The 20,149-nt window shown below is 42.5% G+C and overlaps 1 protein-coding gene across 1 annotated transcript in view; it reads left to right on the top strand.

The window, feature by feature from the left end:
- Positions 1 to 20,149, top strand: part of LOC119459257 (RRP12-like protein) — a 56,015-nt gene that overhangs the window by 9,416 nt on the left and 26,450 nt on the right. The window contains exons 7-18 of the mRNA XM_037721076.2: positions 8,745 to 8,872; positions 9,981 to 10,082; positions 10,167 to 10,258; positions 10,340 to 10,451; positions 14,590 to 14,766; positions 14,858 to 14,893; positions 15,007 to 15,149; positions 15,242 to 15,360; positions 15,498 to 15,607; positions 19,650 to 19,761; positions 19,848 to 20,002; positions 20,078 to 20,145. Coding sequence (XP_037577004.1) covers positions 8,745 to 8,872; positions 9,981 to 10,082; positions 10,167 to 10,258; positions 10,340 to 10,451; positions 14,590 to 14,766; positions 14,858 to 14,893; positions 15,007 to 15,149; positions 15,242 to 15,360; positions 15,498 to 15,607; positions 19,650 to 19,761; positions 19,848 to 20,002; positions 20,078 to 20,145 — 1,354 coding nt within the window. The remainder of the gene's footprint in view (positions 1 to 8,744; positions 8,873 to 9,980; positions 10,083 to 10,166; positions 10,259 to 10,339; positions 10,452 to 14,589; positions 14,767 to 14,857; positions 14,894 to 15,006; positions 15,150 to 15,241; positions 15,361 to 15,497; positions 15,608 to 19,649; positions 19,762 to 19,847; positions 20,003 to 20,077; positions 20,146 to 20,149) is intronic.

Raw genomic sequence — 20,149 nt, 5'->3', positions numbered from 1 at the left:
TTAGCATGACCTGACAGCTACGACACCGATAAGCAGGGTGGCCAAAGCTTGATTCCTACGTGAGCGGCCAAGCGTCTTGCGGAAGTATGTGATTATTACCGAAATTGAAAGCAGATTTTTGCTTACTTCAGCCTGTTATGTACACCGTAACAATAGGAAGAAGCACACTGATTCAAACACCCTTCTTGATTGACATCGGCTATTGGCTAATTGTAGTCGTGTATTGGAATCTGCTATATTACGAAATAAAGCGTCCAGAGTGAGGAGCACGCTTCTGTTGAAAAGAGAGCGCTTGAGAGAAAGATAACTTTGTGCTCTGCTTGCGAGGTCCACACGCCACGCACGACTGCAAAACTTGGCTGAAATGCTCACAGCTGCGTATGCTATCCGCTGACTGTTTTTTCGCCAAGGCTGAGGGGTGACTCAGGACCCCTTTAAGGGAGATGCAGCTTTCGCATCACGAAAAATGGCCAAAAAAATTTGATTTTTATGAAAATCACATTTTCAATTTCTATAACCCCTTTTCTATCTAATTCCTAAATATCATCACTGAAAACCATATAGAAGTGCTCTAAAAACATTTGTTGTATCAGCCAAGGTGGCGAAAAATTTTGTGGAAATCATGATAAAATAGCATTTTTCAAGCCACAATATCTCTGGAATGGCGCAGCCAAGCCCCATCGTCTTGGTCTCGTCAGAAAGCGCATTTCTCTGTCTTCAAATATGCTGCTTCAGCTACCTCCTCCGTGCAGAAACAAGTGCACAAAAAGCAGATGATTGAAGGTCGTTCCAGAGACTCCAATTGGTTGTGCCCACAACGTGACTGCAGCGCGGTTCGCCATTGGTCCGGTGCTTGCTCCGTGGTGACGTCTGCTCGGCTTTTTGCGGTCTTCGCACCTCGCAAACTCTGGACAGTCTCCATAATCTCAAAAAGTGACAAAATGAGCGCTACACAGACATCGCAGTAGCATGGCCGATCCCTCTGTTTGTGGATGTCTCAGACCCGCAGCTAAGCATTCTGAGAATCGGCGATGCGGACTTGGCGACCAAGCTTCGTGCACAGAATCCTCAGACACACGGCTAAGCCTTTCAGCATTCGGTGTTTCGGAATTCGTAACCAAGCACATCGCACATGCAATCCTCGGACTCTCGCCTAAGCATTTCCTACATCAGCGCATCCGACTGCGCGACTAAACACATGGAGTGTCAGCTCCTCGAGCCCACAGCTAGGCATTTCGCACATCGGCACCTCGGTCTGCACGGCTAGGCATTTCTCGCATCAGCACCTGCGATATGCCCGCGACCAAGCATAATGCGCGCCATCTCTATTATCATATTGTCATAATATCGCGTAACAATGTCAATCATACCACCCCTTCATAAAGAGAACCTCATCATGAGCTCTGTTCACTAGGCCCCTTGGCTGGCACAGACAGCTGGCAGCAAAAGTCAGGCATCATACAAAAGTAAAAGCTGGAAAGCACCTAGCAGCTGCATTGCTGCCTATCAGTGGCTCTCTGATCCTAAGCTCCACAGCCATTGTCAATGGAAAGCGACTCAGAAGGCTGCCGAGACCCTTCATGGTCGATTCTACGGACTACCAAAAAGAACAATGCCTCACTGATTGCACTGGAGACTGTTTTCAATGAGGCAGCCTGCAGGTACAGCACTGGAACTGTACTCATGCTCATACAGAGTTCTGTACTTCACTTAGTTGGAAACCCTGCACCATGTTCTTTGTAGAGCAGCAGTAAAGAAGGCCGTAAGAAAAAGGGGTGGGGGGAATGAGGGCACCCCAGACCAGAGGCAACACCACCTAGATAGCACAGGCCTATACACTTCGATCTGTGAGGTCGTTCCAGCTGGCCCGAAATTTCCATTACCAGGGCTGGCATGACGAAAGCGTCACAAGTCATTGTTTACGCGGGAGCATCTCCATTAGTTTCTATGGCAGTCGGGCCAGGTAGCATGACGTCATGGATCGGAGTGTGTAGGCCTTTTGCTATCTAGGTGGTGTTGTCAGAGGCTGCATGTCCAAGAAGCCACAAAACACACCAAAGACTACAAATTTGGTGCCTTTTAGAGAACTGAAGAAGCTTTCAGAGTCGCTTTCTCAAAACTGATTTTTTTTTTTTTTTTGCCTTTCTGTGCAGTTTCTGGAGCTGACTTGTTTTTTTTTTTTTTTTTTTTTCACGTTCCTTGGGCTACAGTGTAGGTTGCGACAGTCTCTCTTTTTTAGCTTGACTTTTTATAAATTTGGATGCGGCTATTCGTTCACCCCAAAAGTGTGCTTGATGCCAAGGTAACATAAAAAAATGGCACACCAAAAAAAAAAGTGACCTTCAGCACGCATTTAGCTATGCAGTCAATACTCAACGAGCCTTCCATCGCATTTTTTAAGCTCCCCAGGCCCTCCAGAAAGTTAAAAGGAAAAAAGTTCTTCTCAATAAAATGTTCTCAAGGTATCACTGATATGGAAGCTTCATCAGGGAGACATTCTAAACATTTGTGCCAATTTTCATCAAAATCCATGAAGAATTAAGGAAGTTGATTTTCAAAGCCATGTCCCCCCTTAATCAATCTGGAGACCTCCTCCGTGGTGCCTATTACAGTGGAACCCCATTGACACGTTCCTGGCTGTTGTGCTTTTTCGGCTGCTACATCGAGTTTTCACATTCCCGACCTAAAGACCATTGACTTATATGTACATATTGGGCCCGTATGTTCCCGTACCTTATGTTGCATTTGTATGCGATGGTCACGCAAATTTAGTGGTGCAGAGGCAAATAGCGGATGTACGCAATTGTTAGTCCTGATAAGTGTGTAATGAGGTGGTCGTAGCATTTGCCAGTTCCCGAAACTCAGCTTCGCCGCAATACAGCCGTGTTATGCGGTGAAGCATACTAAGAGTGGAGAGGGGCCACTGTCCCGGAACATAGTACACGTTCCTTAATTATACATGTGCGCAGAGCTGTTTATGATCTTGCTGTTGCGATTTGGGGCCTTCCTCATTGCTACGTTTTTCCGGCTGTTACGCTTTTTTACCTCTCTTGAAAAACATAATTACGGGGTTCGACTGTATATTATAGCCCACTGTGTGGCTTTGAGATCAACCCTAATCAATTATAATAGCTCTCATTTCAGCCTGCCTTTCATACTTAAAACTATTTCGATTTAGCGCTGTTTCTCAATTTAGTTTTCCTGTTTTCTTTCCTTTAAGGCATACCTATATGTAAAGAGTGATTAGCAAAAATTAATTATAGTAGTATGTATATGTGGCATATCAGTTCAGTGGGAGCCCTCAAAATAGAGGAAGGTGCATGAAAGGGAATATTGTCATCCACCTGACTGTAGCATGAATCTACAAAGGAAACCCATACAGGTTTCTCCTCTTTCTGAGAAACCCGTACGGGTTTCCTTTGTAGCTTTGTGTTACAGTCCGGTGGATAACAGCTTCCGTTTCGTGAGCCTTCCTTAACCTTGTGAGCTTCTGCTGAACTGATTTCCCATATACAGTGTCCCTGTGCTTCGAGTTGTCGATTAATTTGCCCTCGTGCTGGGATCTTCTAGCCTGCTGGTTGTCAGATGGTAGAGTGACTGATCCGGAAAGGCATTGGTCCCCTTTTGATCCCTGGACCGAGACAAATTTTTATTCATTGGTAAAGCTTTCTGAGAAACCCGTATGGGTTTCCTTTGTAGCTTCATGCTACAGTTGGGTGGATAACAATTTTCCCTTACAGTATGTATATGTGTCAAGTAAATAAAATGCGGAAGATCAAACATTTTGAGTCTCCTCCAAACTAGTTTGCTGTAAGCAGATTTTACTTGCGTGTAGCTGCTGAGGGACAGTATAGCATAATCTTTATTTTTCCGTACTTATATCACTGCTCAGCACTGGACAACAGAGGGGGGGCACTGGTAAGCCATTGACAAAGTACGGGAAGGCCATTGGTTGTTACATTAAACCACCCCTGTTCTGCAAACATGAAAGATAATATATTAAAACTAACCAGATATCAGGGGGCACTTGCATTTTGCCTTGCTACTTTAAACCAGTCAGCTATATTTGATCAATATTGCAAAGACATAATCTCCCATTTCTTGCATTGTATGAAACCTTGTTATGCATCAGGTCTATTGATGACACAAATATCTAACTATATATAATATAGGTAGTTATTGTGTCAACTTATTCCTATTTTCATTTTTTGATTCACTGCCTTCCACGTCACCTGATTTCGTTTGGAGTGGTCAACATTAGCCAGCATGAAGCTGGCAACATTACATGTCTATGGAAGGAATTGGAGCAATACTATAATGCTGTTCAAGCCGTGGAGATATCATTCTTTTGAAATCTATGGTCAGATGCCTTGCACTGCTTCAATTGTGCTATTTTGTACCAGCCCACTTGGCTGTATTACCCAGCTGCACTATGTACATTCTGTCACACTTGTTAAATGTTTCTGTCTCCAAAGTTGTGTTATTACGTAACACCTTCATTTTCCTGCTATCAGCCAGTGGCACCTCATATCCTCAATTATTGAGGTACGCATAATCTTAGTTCCCGAGATGATATTTTAGTCATAATTCGGCTACTTTACGAGTACATTATTTTGCATACACCACAGAATGCTGACAAAAATTCATGCAGACTTTTTTTTTGGTTTCTGCATGTTTACGTATATGCACATCTGAATTATTAGTCAAGCTGTTTCAACACGGCTTTCTTGCCAAGGAAGTAACTAATGTTTGCATATGTTGGAAAATAAAATAAAATGGGTGAATGAATGCAACATTCACTGATGTTAGTGTGATGTTATGCTGAAGTAAGTGTGTGTATATGAGAAAAAGTACTGACTTATTTTCATTGTAGAAATGTTATTACAGTTGTCATTCATGCTCCATTTGAAACCATATACATGTTCCTTAATTATACATGTGCGCAGAGTTGTTTATGATGTTGCTGTTGTGATTAGGGGTTTTCCTCATTGCTACGTTTTCCCGGCTGTTAAGTTTTTTTCCCACATTCTCTTGAAAAATATAATTACGGAGTTCGACTGTATGTTATAGCCCACTGTGTGACTATATAATCAATTATAATAGCTCTCATTTCATCACAGTAATGCAAAACTGAAATTGCTCCTGATGGGTGTGTACAGTGGGGATTATGCAATGACTATGCTAAGCCCAACAGCTAATAGAAAATTTGGAATACAGTGGCATGGTGTGTCAATCTTATACAAGGGGGGACCCAAAGGTAAGGAGAATTTTTTTAGTTCCATGGAAATATACATTAATATTTGACACCGGCCAATAGGCATACATACTTCACTATCGTCTCTCAGTTGGCCAAGCAGCATCCTTCTGGAAAGTTTTGTCTGCTCACCGCATTGCTTTCTTTTGAGCCTCTGTCCCCATTGGTTTTGATGTTGTGGACATCAAAGCACAGCATTTTTGCATCAAGTTCAGTTCCTTGTTGGGAAATTTCTTTACATCAAAGAGCTTGTATTGTAATTTTGTACCGCAAGTTCAGACTGTCAACTAGAATCTTTATGCTGAAGTGCCCAAGTGGTTGTGTGAAGTAGTTAAAGAAAATGCCCCAATGGTGCATCACGAAGACACTCCCACCCATGCAGCACTGAGAGTGCGGAACTTACTGACAAAAAATGAAATGGCAATGGGGCCTTACCCTGCCTCATCCCTGGAGCCCCTCTGTGACACAAAAGAAAGCATTTTCAAGATGCGAAAGAGGTAGAGAGTTCCAGAACAGTTTTCAACAATTGATAAAGTGCTGGCACAAGCGCATTGTGTTTCAGGGATAAATATTTGTGTTTCAAAGGTGATAAATATTTAGTGATGTTCGACAAAATGTGCGGGGGGAAAATGATTCTCGTTATTTTTTAATCGCCCCTCGTATCTAGTGTTCTGGTGATTGGACTTTGATTCAGGCATTCAAGGGTTCTTCCATTTGTACGCGTGAAGTTTTCAAAAGGATGTTTGATACACAATATAGAATTTGAAACATTTTGTTTCAAGGCTAGTGGCTCTCTATATTGTTTTAAGAAGTGCATTCGGACTCCAGCCCACTCAGTTTAGCAGGATGTGAGTTTTTACTGTCTACCACACATTCACCTATGGTTAAAAAAGTATAATCCAATGAGTTTGACTGCAGCCAAGTGGGTTTAATTAGTGGACACAACTGTAAGATGCAAAATGGACAAGGAAGTGCACATTGATCTTGTTGTTGCTTTGCAGTTACTGTGTTTCATTAGTACCAAGAACAGTCTTGCACCAGTAGTAGCATTGTGAAGCTTGTGGTGAGATTGGTGTGTTCCAGTATTTCAAATTTTCTGCTCAGTTATGCTCTTAAAAAGTTAGTTTTGCTCTAGTGCTGTTGCCAAAGCTGTAAGAGTACTTCTGTCCCTGAATAAATTAGTAAAAGCCTCATCGAGACCTATGTCTGGTCTAGCTTTTACAAATTAAAGCTGTTCGTCATACAATCACATGATGCGAAGAGTGGAGCACATATTTAACAATAATAGACAATGCAATGACATCTGTGATTTAGTTTGTACTTGTTAGCAATGCAAGAACCTGTGGAAGAATAGTGCTCACATGGAAATAGGAAATATGAGAAGACTTTAGGTTTATAGCTGGTGACTTCATAATGCTTTGCACATTGGGTAGCTTTACATGCTATACAATGTCGCATGGGCTAATTTAGTGACACTTTGAGCGAGTACACTTCACCGCACGATCGGGCACTTGGCAAGCTGATAGACTGGAAAGGAGTCTTTTGGAGCTTGTGACAGTGTCAATGGACGAATCAGTACGCACCAGGTATGCACATTGTTTCTTTGATGTTTTAGGCAATGTTTGCAAAATAACACTGCATTGTAATTGATGTAATTCGTGCAGCCGCATTAACACTATGAGAGCCAGAACACTGCAGCATTACATCCAAGGCAAGCTGAGGCTACCTTGCAGGCAAGTTCGTTCTACAGCAAGCGTCACTAATCCTTTCCATGTGATAGCCTTTGAGTGACATTGATGCCGATGTGCACTCTCTCAAAATGACATTAAATTTAGCCGGTGTGACAGGGGTATTAATCCCTTTTTTCAGACATGGATGATTTCCAGTTACATAGTGAATGAGAATGCAGTTTCATGTTTCATGTGACAACTGGCCGGCGTTCATGACATGTTGTCAAACAAGTCCTTTAATTTTAAATCTGCCATGCATTGGCTAACAAAGACCATGAATATGTGAATGTGTGCCTAAAACACCTGCAGGTAATTGTATCGAAGCAATGCAAGCTTCAGCGAATGAGTCAAAATACATCCTAACGACCAGCACACATGTATGGCTGGTGATGCACGTAGTGTCACATATGGGATGTGAGCGTTTGATCTTGTTGCCATGTGGAGGGTGTGCTGTAGTTCTCCCTGTGCAGTGCATATGTGGATGACACTTTGCCACATGTTGGGATTTTCAATGCCACACATTGCAGTGCATAACACCACGAAATGGATAGTGAAATGGGTGTGGACCGCAGCCGCGGTATAGTGTCCGCCTCAGCTGTGGGAGGATAGTTATCCAAATGGGCACAGGTGTCCCCCGGCTCGACACTTGGCTTTCTATATGGGTGAATTGGCTTTCTATATGTGGGGAACGAGCCCACACGATGCAAATCTTATTGAATCCTGTGGGCACAATAAAACCCTTTTCCATTGGGAAAAATGTTTTTTATGCCAGTTCGTAGTAAAAATGAGGTGGCAAAGAACATATATTCAAAGAATATTATTATTTTGTGCATTATGTTCATTGCTTCATTATGTCCCATTTTGTTTTAACAACACTCAACTGTAGTTTAAATTTTCTGTGTGTAAGCTCTTCTGGTCAGCATTAATTTTTCTGCATTTCCAGAGTTTGGAAAAAGCTGAGATCACACTCTCCTGTGTTGCATATTTGTACGTTATGACATCACATCTGGCATGCCTTGATTAACTCTTTCAGTACAGTGCCCATTGGGAATCATTAGCTCGCTATTGATAGCTTGAAATGCAGCTTTTGATACCTTCCACGCCACTCACGGACACATTGGAAGCAAACTATATTATTGTTTTCCAAGCAGTTGCATTTCTCACACGCGGCGGTAATTTTTGAACGTGCTCCGAAGCATTGCGACCGTTTCGAAAGATAGATCTCGTGATTGCGCTGCGTCTGTGGCTGATTTTATCGATGGATCGAGCAGCAGAGAGTCTGAGGATGCTGCCTTTTCATCAGACTTTGTCTCTGAGAGCGATGACGATGCCAACCAACCGGAACATCCGTGGCCGCAGCCCGGCACGCCCATACAATAAAAAGTTTTGATTTTTTTTTTTTCAGAGATAGTGCCTAATAGACGACAATATAGTTTGTATAACTCATAAATTTTGTTACCTTTTTTCTTAGTAGATACAAGTGCGTCTCTACAAACTTTGTTTTTATCCCACAATCTTGATTCTAGAAATTTATATCTTTTACTTTTTACTTACTTTTACTTTTTACTAACGCGATACATCGCGTTAGTAAAACTTTCATGTGTGAAAGTGCATTCATTCTGCTTTTTGTTTATGTATAACAAAATCTTGAGTGCAGTAGTTCCTTCAGAAAAAGAAGTCTGGTGTAACATACAAAAGACACCCATTTTGCCCACGGTAGGGGAAGAGTTAAAGTGTCTTGTTTTTCTTTTTTTGCACAGCAACATCCTTGCCGGTCTCTACTCTGCACATCTTCGGCTTTTTAAAATTGGTGCTGCACCTGTTTCCCCAGGCAGAGGTTAAGGCTACATGCGAAGCAGTGCTCCAAGTCATGGGGGCTGGCCACCCTGTGAGTTATCGTGTGTTCTTTTGCACATTGTAGACTTTGAAAGTTTGTAGAGCATGGATAACTGGAAGGTATAATTGGCAATTGTGTGCGGCTGCCGCACTAGCCCTCTTAATTTGAGAGGCTTCCCATTCATGCCTCCCATGCTTCGAAAATGTTTGTGGTGCTTAACTGTGTAAGTATCAGCTGAATGATGAGTCTTTAAATTTAAGTGTATTGTTTAGTGGCTTACATTTTTTTGTAGACTTGGGGCCATGATAACCTACAGAAATATGTAATATAGATGCAGTACTTATAGTCTTATCGTTCTAGGAAAAAATGAAAATTGATAAGCGACAGTTCTAGCCTGGGGTACAATAAGGGTAAGTTCGTGCTTTCCGCGGGTACTTCTACACGTGTTAAACTGTAAGTAATTGTCAAAATTCATTTTAGTTTGGCCGTTGACTATCGTGTAAAGCATCTTGAGACGGTGTAACTTACGGCGTTCGTCCAGTGTTGGAAGACCAGACCTTGAACGGAGATCGGATAGTGACACCTGTCTTCCGTAGGCATTAAAAATGAACCTGAGTGCTCTTTTTTGTACTTTTTCCAGCTTATCTGTATCAGTCTTAGTGTGCGGGTCCCAAACGATATCACCATATTCAAGCAGTGGACGCACCAGTGAAGTATAACCAACTAGTTTTGTTTTGCTCGTACAGTGCTTCAGACGTTGCCGAAGTAACCATAGTCTTTTTGAGGCTGACGAAACTATGTTTTGAATGTGCGCACTCCATCTTAAATCGCGAGATATTTCAATCCCCATTCAGTAGATGCCACTTTGTAGTGCTTGTAACTGTAGTAGTTAGTGAGGTTAGATGATCCTTGCACTAACGTAAGACCAGAAAGACGAATGAGCACAAAAAAAAAAAAAACTCATTGAAGGCTTGTTTCTTCATGTTCATGCGTCCTTGTGGTCTTATGCTAGCGCAAGGATCATGGAGTTACTTTGCAATATTGTGGTTCTTGAGGCCTTATCAAGTCTTATTATTGTTAATTATGGTGTCTAAGGATTTTGGCTGCAGTATTCCAGCACGTTTTTTCTTTCTTTTTCTTCTTCTTTTTTTTTTTTCAGACGGTCGTACGATGTGGCTTGGTTATGCTGCAATCATTCTTTTCTTCAAGGCCACGTCCTGCTGTATCATTAAGCCCAGAGCTCAATGCACAGCTTGTCAACGTGAGTACTTTATACTAGTTTTATTTCTGACATTTATACCTCCAAAATATTTCATGCTGATCTTACTTGTCGAATTGTGTTCAGGCGCTCTACGACTACAAGCCTGGCCTGAGAGACCACAAGCTCTATGATGTGTGGCTTGTCACTGTGCAGGAGGCACTTGCAAACCTTGAAAGGTTAAAGGAATTCAGTGCTGCGTGGATCATATCGCGTGCTATATAGAGAGCAACGTCACTAATTTTCTTTTTTTTTTTCAGTACCTCTGATGAACTCTTCCTAAGCAACCTTCCAAAGTTTGTTGGCATTATTGTTGAGACCTGGCACAGTGGGAGGTCAGAGACCAGTTACACTGCAGCTATGGTACTTATGGTAAGTTATCACTGAATTGGTTTGGGAATGTCTCAGTAAACGCCACTATACTTGACACGTTAGTTTGACTGAAATCGGATGCCAAAGCAAGAACTTCGCATAATATGCAATTTTTTTGCTGTAGCCAGAGGAATCCAACAGCAAATAAAATGCCTAATAGTTATAATAATAATGACACCAAGGATGATGACGATGTTTATTTATTCAGCGTTTTACTCGAAGTAATTTAAGCGTGAATGAATAAATACAAGACAGTGATAGTGTTTTTGTTAATAAGGAAAATTGGACCTCAGGCCACCTCCTGATTTGTAATGCCAATGTGAACAGAGCACTGAAGGTACTCGTCGGACTGGTGGGGCTGGACGCGTGGGGGGGGATAACTTGGCTTCGCGGGAGGGGGGGGGGGGTTACAACACCCGACCCCCCCCCCCCCCTTGTCGGTGCGCCACTGCAAAGTAGTGTAAGCAAGATGTTTAGTGGTGGGGTTAGCTAAACGCAAGTTGCGCCGAACGAAGCCAAGTGTCTTAGATGTTTTGCTAAGTATGGCGTCTATATGAGTGTTCCATGACAAATCTGATGACAAATGGATGGCAAATACTTTATAGAGCATGCCGAGGATACAGGCACATTGTTTAATGTGTATTTGCATAGTACATGGTTAGCTTTCGCCGTAAATCTAATGGCTGTGGTTTTATTGACGTTAATTTCCATTTGCCGTTCCTTACACCATTTACTGAGCTTGTCTAAATAAGATTGTAAGTAGCAAGTATCCATAGGGTTAGTATCTTCTCTATAAATCACGTGGTCATCATCAAATAATCTTGCTGTGGAACACAGACCACTACTGATATCGTTATTATAAACTAAAAACAAGATTGGCCCGAGCACGGAACCCTATGGCACACCAGATTTAATGTGAATTAACGGAGAGGATTGTTCATTCATAAAAACTGATTGGTAGTGGCTAGTTTGAAAATTAGTAATCCACGTAATAATTGTGGTATTAATGTTGAGGTGTGTTAGTTTGTGCATTAGGCGCAAGTGAGGAACCTTGTCAAAAGCCTTCGCAAAGTCCACAAATATCGCATCAACTTCGTGTAAAGAATGAATAGTGATGCAAGTCAGTAATTAATTCGAAGACCTGTTTCACAGTATCGACCATGTAGAAACCCATGCTGATTGACAAAAAAGAAGTTATGTTCTGTTAGAAACTTCATGATAGCGGATGAAATTATATGTTTGAGAAGTTTGCAACACGTACTTGTTAATGAAATTGGTCTGTAGTTTGAGGCATTAGATGAGTCGCCAGATTTAAAAATGGGAATGACACGACCTACTTTCCAATCGCTTGGAACACATCTCGTGTATATAGATTGTTGAAATAGGGTGGCCTAAATGTGACACATTGCAGGTTTTGCTAGTTTGAGTAGTTTAGGGCATATACCATCAGGACCAGGTGCAGAGTTAGCCGGAAGATGGTCAATGGAGGATTGTATTCCTTCAGCAGTAATAATTACATCATGCATGGTCAAATTTAAAATAGGAAATTAGTAGATACAAGCGCGTCTTTACAAACTTTGTTTTTATCCCACAATCTTGATTGTAGAAATTTATATCTTTTTTTATAAGATACATCGCGTTAGTAGAACTTTCATGTGTGAAAGTGCATTCATTCTGCTTTTTGTTTATGTATAACAAAATATTGAATGCAGTAGTTCCTTCAGAAAAAGAAGTCTGGTGTAACATACAAAAAACACCCATTTTGCCCACGGTAGGGGAAGCCATATAGCAGACTTGCGTGAATCTCAGGCATACTCCAACAGTGTTGCGGTAGACAGAACCATAGCTACTGCTGTGGGATTTAGGGATTTAGCATTGGACTCTCATCGGTGAAAACACGAAAAAAACTCATTAAATTCTACAGCGACCTGTTCCATTGCTGTTCCTGGCTAACGGTACCGTTAAATTTGACGCATAGTTAGGGTTAAGAACTTTCCAAAATTTGTATCGTTAAGGAAGCATGTTTGAAGTGTCGTAAAAAATTTGTCCTTGGCTGCAGTTATTTCGGTATTGCACAAGTGCACATGTTCACGATAGTGTCTCCAATCTTCCTCGGAGGTTGATAACTTCGCTTTTGAGTACAAACGTTTCTTTTTGTTAATGCAACGTGTCGTAAATCATGCGCTTCTCCGTCGAGACCATTATGTTGACTTTAGGGATGTACTTTTTTAAGTAATATCAACTTGTCACGAATCGTTCAATTCATATTTGCATCGCGAAGATTGAAGGATTGCGTAAACTCAACAGAAAAGGTTGAAAGATCACCGATCAGCATATCGACATTCGCTTGGGCATAATCAAAAATAACTTTCTTTGTATTTTCCTGTTTTTGCTGCTCGCACACAAATTCACAATGCAAGATACTGTGTTTGCTTATACCATCCAGGACACTGTTACACTGTTAGGCTCTGTGGTTAATACAAGATCTAAAAGTGAATTTCCACGTGTGGAAGCAGAAACCACCTGGTACAAATCAAATGACGACAGTACATCAAGAAAATCTTGACATTCACGCTTCTTTAAGCTACCTAGGGGCCTGCATCATTGCCATTCAATAGCTGGATAATTGAAATTGCTAGCTAAAAATAATGGCAAAGTTGGGTACTTGATTTGCATGAAAGCTGAAGACTCATTCAGGCACTCTGAAAATTCGTCAGATGAATCAGGTGGGCGATAGCAGACACCAATTATACAGGTGACACGTGGGGACAAACATAGGGCTACCCACAAAATTCCGAGGCATGAATCAGTATCAAGGATGTAAGCTTCCAGATTGTTTTTTACTGCAATTAGCACGCTGCCTCCTCGCGACCTGACCTTGTCTTTTCTGAATATTGTAAATCGACGAGACAGACAACTCGCAGTCTGCAATATCGGCTGATAACCTGGTTTCTGTGCCTAAAACTATATCTGCTGAACACGATTCAACATAGAAACACAGCTGATCTTGTTTACGATACAGACTACGGAAGTTTGACACAAGGATTGACAGAGAAGCATTCCGGCTTTCGTGTTTTCGTCACTGGGTTTTAGCAGTTTTAGTCAACGTATGGCGCTTCGGAAGGGCCGTTACCTTGCTTGTGGTCTGGTCAAGGGCGTAAATTGTGTTGCTTAGGACAAGCTTATCAAACACAAGCTTGAATTTGTCGCCAGGCTTTCGTTCAGTACGAGCGAAATCTCTTAGCTTCTTTCTAATAAATTGCATCCTGGGCGAAAAGTCCTCTTCAATCCATACACGTGGCAATTTTAGTTCCCTCAGTTTAGATGCGTTTTTCAGTATGTTACTTTTGTCTTTGAAGTTGAGGAACTTCACAATGATCGGCCGAGGGTAATCCGGCTTTTGCTCTCCTATTCTGTAGGCATGCTCAATTTCTCCAGTTGCACTTCCTAAATTTTTGGATACAAACTCAGTTAAAAAATCTTCCGTGTCCTTCCATGACTCTGAAGCTTGCTCAGGGATTCCTTTTAAAATAAGGTTATTTCGACGCATTCCGACGTACTTGCTCAATTCTGCTATCTGCATTCAGAATTTGTGATATTGAAGTTTTGATTTTTTTAAAATTGCACCCAACCTGACACAACAATATTTTTTAACCCCTTTTAAAATCTCGCCGAAGAATTGAGCTGTCAGAAAGAAAAAAATAATTGTGTGCAGAATTTTTAAAAATGGTAATTACGTGACAAATTTTCTTATCCTATTTTCAGGGCTGGGCATGAAATAAAATAGCCTAATAAATTTCCAGCTGTTAATACTTTAGTTAATCAGTCAGTTGGTTTTACTGGTTTATGTGCAGACCTCTGAAAGAAAATTATTCTTTAATAAGGATATTTCTTAGTGTCTTTCAAGCCTCCAGATCAGCGTCCCTGCACATCAATTTTCTGTGGCAGTCGTGCTGAAGGAATTCTGGCTTGTATTTAGGGATGAACTGCAACCTACAAATTTGATTTTATACCTTTGCCAATAATACTTGGGGGCTATGAAATGTTTGTAGCCACACAGACTACTACATTGCTTTAAATGACCCGCAGTGTGCCAAGTAATGCACCAAATGAGCACTTGTATAAATCACATTTTCAGACATTGCTGAAGCAGAGCTTTCAAGCTTGCCTGGACAAGGAAGGAGACCCAAGTTCTGTGAATAGCTTGTGCCACACCACTGGTGTTAAAGTGGTCGAGCACATGCAGCGAGCGTTGCACTACCAGTTTGCGTGTGTCTGGGATCAGGTGCTTTTGACATGGGCTACTTGCTTTGAGGTATGTTTTCACATGCTGGCATGTTTATAGTTGCTCCTTGAAAAATGGCGGTGTATTTCGCAACTCACTCAAACTCTCTGGCTCTTTGCAGGTACTCGGCAAGAAATGTGCCACTGACATGCTTGAGGTTTGTTTTTTGTAGATCATGTTATAGAATAATTGTATAAGCTTGTGCTTTATGAAAATGCTTGGATTGGCACCTGTTGTTTTTCAGTGCAGTCTTCATCTTTTTTTTTACAGCCTTTAAGCCATATAGCAGACTTGCGTGAATCTCAGGCATACTCCAACAGTGCTGCGGTAGACAGAACCATAGCTACTGCTGTGAAGGCCATGGGACCTGAGCTCGTGTTGAAAGCCATTCCACTGGATATGAGTGGAGAAGAGTGAGTGACTGTATCTTGTTGTGGCAGCAATTATGAGCTTATATTTTGCTGGATGCATGTGACAGTGCTGTTTTTTCTGTGCATTTAAAAAGGGGCCAAGACTTCAAAAGGAGTTGGATGCTGCCAGTCTTGCGTGACAATATAAGGGCTACACGGCTTGCCTTTTTCACTACCTACTTTCTTCCACTAGCCTCTGCTTTCCATGAGCTGGGTATGTTTTACCTGTTGATTTGCCTTTTGGTAGGACTACAGTAGTTACATTTGCATACATAGCAGATCTTGTAGCTTACAGCACATGTCACATGGCAAACCTCTAATTGCAGTTCGCCTAAAATCTTATGTTTGCAGCTGAAGCTCCGGACAAGCCTACGTCTGTTACCAAGGCCTATGAGATATTGGAGAAGCAAATATGGTCCCTTTTACCTGGCTTTTGTACTAGTCCAACAGATTTTAATGAGGTATGAGGTTTAAGGAGGTTCTATTCCTTAACGCATGTTCAAAAAAAAAGAAAAAGAAAGAAGTGGTGCTGGGGGTTTTTGTCTAAATTATGTGTTCAGTGCAGTCGAGAGCAAACAAAACATTGAAGTGGTGGTTAGATTGCATTGCTTAGAGATTGTTGTGTAGCAGCTCATCATGCTGCTTTCAACAAGAGTATGAGCAGTGCTAAGCTGCATCTCAATTTGTACACCAGGTTCTCTGTCTGCACCTGTGAGGTCTATGACCATGTTTTGAGTCAGTCTTGTGCACCATTAAGAAAAATTTGTCTGCTCCCATGTATTGTTAAACAGTTGCAACAGGGTCGGCGGCAGCCATTTGTAGTCTCACCTGAGCCTTGGCTGGATGCAATGAGGAGGGTTTGACTGCTGATAAAAACAGCTCTCTAGAAAGTAGCATACACATCATGATGAATATTTCTGACTACCGTGCACACCGGTTGAGGTGTTGCCGCCAGTGTCGACAGAGTACCTGGTGAAAATTTTTTTATTGCAGTGACGCATTCTTGTTTAGCCTGCAATAAAATAACATTCGAAACACATTGGGCCATGATGAATCATGGTTGATCATATACTGGTCACACATCAGTGCAGTTTGTCTGTCACTCCCATGTTCTCTTTACTTAGCCACAGGGGTTCGCAAGTATCAAAATTTTCAAATGCAATCTTGCACAGTATACTTATATTCAAATATCAAATGAAATATCGAATAGCCATATTCAGGTGGATCTATTGTCCAATTTCTTTACTGTAACATGTTGGGATAGCACAATCATGTTGCCTACAGTAAAAAATAAGTAGCTGTGTGGTGGCAACTATTTGCATTTTCATTTTTTCACTGCTTGCACCAAACATTTCTGCACCAAGGCAGAAAAATGTGCTTGTGGCCCTCAGCTGTTCTCAAGCCATATGTCACATATTTCCAGATGGCAACAATCTGGCAACAATCTGTGCTATGCCATCTTCCCTATATGGCTTGATTTACTGTCAGGGTTGCAAAAATCCTTATAATTGACGCCCATTTCAAAGCCAAAATGCTTCTTTGCTGCATTGGAAAAGTTATGCTGCACAAGTTACTGAATGGAATATACAGTATAACCTCATTGATACGATCCCGTTTGTACGATTTCCGGGCGCCAACGTTTGCATTTGAGAACACAAGAAAATGACCTAATTCAGTTACGATAGTATGATACGTTTTCTGGCTGCTAGATCCCATGTAAACGAGAAAAGGTGCGTGCGTTAAAGAACAGTAGGCACCCGCTGCAGCAGCTTCCCCGCAGTGCTCACCTGCCCGTTTCACGTGAAAACGCTAGCGTGCACTCGGTTTCCTAATCCAGTAGCAGCAAATCTCCTAGCGGGTTGTCGCATGCTCATTTGTCACAATTGTCGCTGCCAACCCTATTGCAATAAGCACCTTCTCCTATCTGTGTCACAGCCTGTGTTGGGTAGTGCTATTGGAAGTGCACTACACGCTTTTAACAGACGATAACCCAAATGCGCCACCGTCCCTGCTGCAGGTGGCGCGAAGTGAGTGCCAATGTTTTGCTTTAGTGGCATTCTATTCCGCCGTGGTCCACCAGCTCATTTTGTTCCAGCTTTCCATCGCCGTCCACTAAGCAATAGGAAAATGTCAACGCACTTCTCGGGCCCCACCAGCTCGACGGTAGCTCATGTTGTGCTTCAACTGCTCTGGCAGGGTGCTTTAGTTTAAGCGGGTTTGAGATGTTCCAGGTCTCAAATTGTCTGGTTGGCCGTTGATGTTCACGACAAAAGTTCACGACGGCGCTCGAGAACAAAATATGACCCAGAGCAGTGTGGCGGCAAGGGCTTCCGCACGGCGCAGTTTCACACGAAAACGTGGAAACGTGGGTAGCAGAGGTCATTGCGGGAAAAACTTAGAGACCTTGCTTCTTGCAAACGTGTTGGCATGGGGCGTATCTGGCTGAAGCAAGCTTGCAGTTTGGCAAGTGATGGCATAGGTGTTTTGGTGGTGGTGGCAAAGACATCGTATTGAAGGCGTAGTTAAGTGCCGTAGACTAGCTCAAGCACAAGAGCAACCTAGGTCGCTCTCCTGGTGCGGCTGTCATGCCAAGTAAGATGAGAAGCAAAAGTAAAATCCACTTCTCCGGCAATTCATGCGATGTAAGGGTGGACTTGAGATGCTGGTAAAAACGTCCGACAAGTCCATTTGACTGTGTGCGAAAATGTGTCGTTCCGAGAAGTTTCAGTTGGTTAGGTTAGGTTAAATCACCGATCGCACTCGGCAGTTCACCTGCCGAGTGCGATCGGTGACTATTGTGGATGGGCAGCCGAACCTTGCAATTCATGTAGACACGAAAGCTGCTGCTGCAGTGGGCGCTGAGATGTCTAATATGGATGTAGCTTGTGGCCACAGTGTATAGAGGTCGGTGCATGTCAGTATGTAACAGTAACCTTTCTAAGGTGTGAGAGGGCTGACGAGGTCCAGGTGCACGGTGTCACAATGAGCCTCCGGTGGAAGAAAAAACTATGCGATTTCTATTCGGCGAAGGAGTTGACTAGGGTGTTGGTCGCCGAGTTCTTCAGCGGACCAAAGCTGCTCGATCGAGAATGCTGTGAAGCTGCTCCCGAACTTTGCGGAGAAATGCAGTTACTTTCTAACAAAACGTCGTTTTATGCAATGAAGCACAAAAGTAACTGGAACGCCAATGCATTTCTCCGCAAGGTTCGGGAATTAATATCTCGAAACTGGTGTCATCCTGAAAATTCGTTGCAAGTGGATTCGTGAACTCTACAGCAAGAATTTGTAAATTGCAATATGGGCCATAAGGTAATTAGTTGAAAACTTAAGTAGTAAACTTTTTGTTAGTCGATTATGCCTTTCAATTTTTTGTGCACCTCATTTTTATGTCCGCCTCTTCGAGTAGATGGGCTCATGAACGAGAATTGTGCTATCTGCCACCAGCAACCATCACAAATTTTTGAAAGTGCTCGCTGAAACACCCGGTATGTACAAGCGATGAGCACACATTTAATTGGAGGTGAAAAAACAACAATTTGGTGTGTACTGCGGCCAGGCTCCTCTCTTGGACTTGTCTTTGGAGACACTGCACCATCTAGCAGCATGTGCCTGAAGTCCCCTTCCTTTTGCATGGCCTCTGAGATTGCACCAGTGGCGTGCCGGTGCGTGCTAACACTGAGAATTAATTCCTCGTTGCCCCGCCTGTGAACGTAGCTGAGCAGATACTGCATTGGTAGAGTGTGCTAGAAGGGGGGAGTGGGTCGAGCGGACGTCTTGGCAAGCGTCGAGGGTGAAAGAAAAAAACGTTGAAATTGTGGTGGTGCTGCCGTCGCCTTATTCTGAATCTCTAGCCAATAGACGTTGGCTCCGGTTATTTCGGCAGCACTCATTGGCCGAGGCGAGCTCACGGGCTGAGTAGCTGTCGTCTGCTTGACGCACCGTCGTTGTTGCTTCGTTTGCATTCTTTCCGCCGCTCTTTTTTCATTTTATTTACAATAGATCGGTGGGGGATAATATCGGTGTTGCCACCACCGAGTATCCGCCTGTCAAAGCTCCATGCAGCTGCGGTAGGGTCTCCCGACGTGACAAGCATCCGGTCGGTGCACGGGGCCGCTCATTTGGGAGAAAGCGACGGTGCCGCCACCAACTTTTTAATAAACAAAGCCTCGGGGAGCCTGCGTTGGACCCACTCCCCCGATCTAGTACACTCTCGCATTGGGCTGCTGTACTCGGGGACCTAGGCTCTATACCAACCAGTACTGAAGTTTTTCAAGTCTTTCTTTATAAAGAGGCTAGAAACAATACAAACTGCCAAGTGGGGAAGTAGGCTAAAAATGCTAATCACATTAACAAGTGATACCTCGTAGCTCATTAATTAAAAAGAAAATTTTCGTTTAACCATCACCTGCTACCTTTTTGTATCAGGCATGCCTTCTGTCTTAAGAATTATTATGGTATCGCATACAAAAAGCTTGCCAAACACTTTTACATTTTCTCTTGCAGTCCTTCCCAAGGATTGCCAGGACACTTGGAACCTACTTGGCCAATCGAATGGATCTGAGGCTTGACATCATGTCTGCACTGCGGCACCTCATCAACAGCAACATTCTGAATGGTGAGTAATCGATGAGCCACATCTGTGTGCAAAATGTCTCTCTTGAGTAGCATATAACCAAAACTTCTCCTGTTTGCTTACTCCAGAGGAAAATGTTCCAGAGATGAGTAGATATGCGAAGAACTTTCTGCCAATCTTGTTCAACATCTACACAAATGAGGCACCATCACAGTGTGAGGAAGGAATCCGCCTGGCTGCCTATGACACCATCAAGGCATTTGTTCGAATTGCAGATGACCAGGTAACTTAGGTCCTTTTAGTGTTTTCAAGGCTTATGCTTTTTTAAATGTACTACAATATCTTCATTTTGTTGCAGCTCTGCTGTGCACTTTTCATTAGTGCATCTGCAAAACTGTTGAATGACCAGATTACTTCTCATAGCAAGTAA

The sequence above is a fragment of the Dermacentor silvarum genome, chromosome 1, assembly GCF_013339745.2.
Source record: "Dermacentor silvarum isolate Dsil-2018 chromosome 1, BIME_Dsil_1.4, whole genome shotgun sequence".
Taxonomy (NCBI): domain Eukaryota; kingdom Metazoa; phylum Arthropoda; class Arachnida; order Ixodida; family Ixodidae; genus Dermacentor; species Dermacentor silvarum.
Note: the sequence above shows the minus strand (reverse complement) of the source record. Positions and strands in the feature narration are given on the sequence as shown.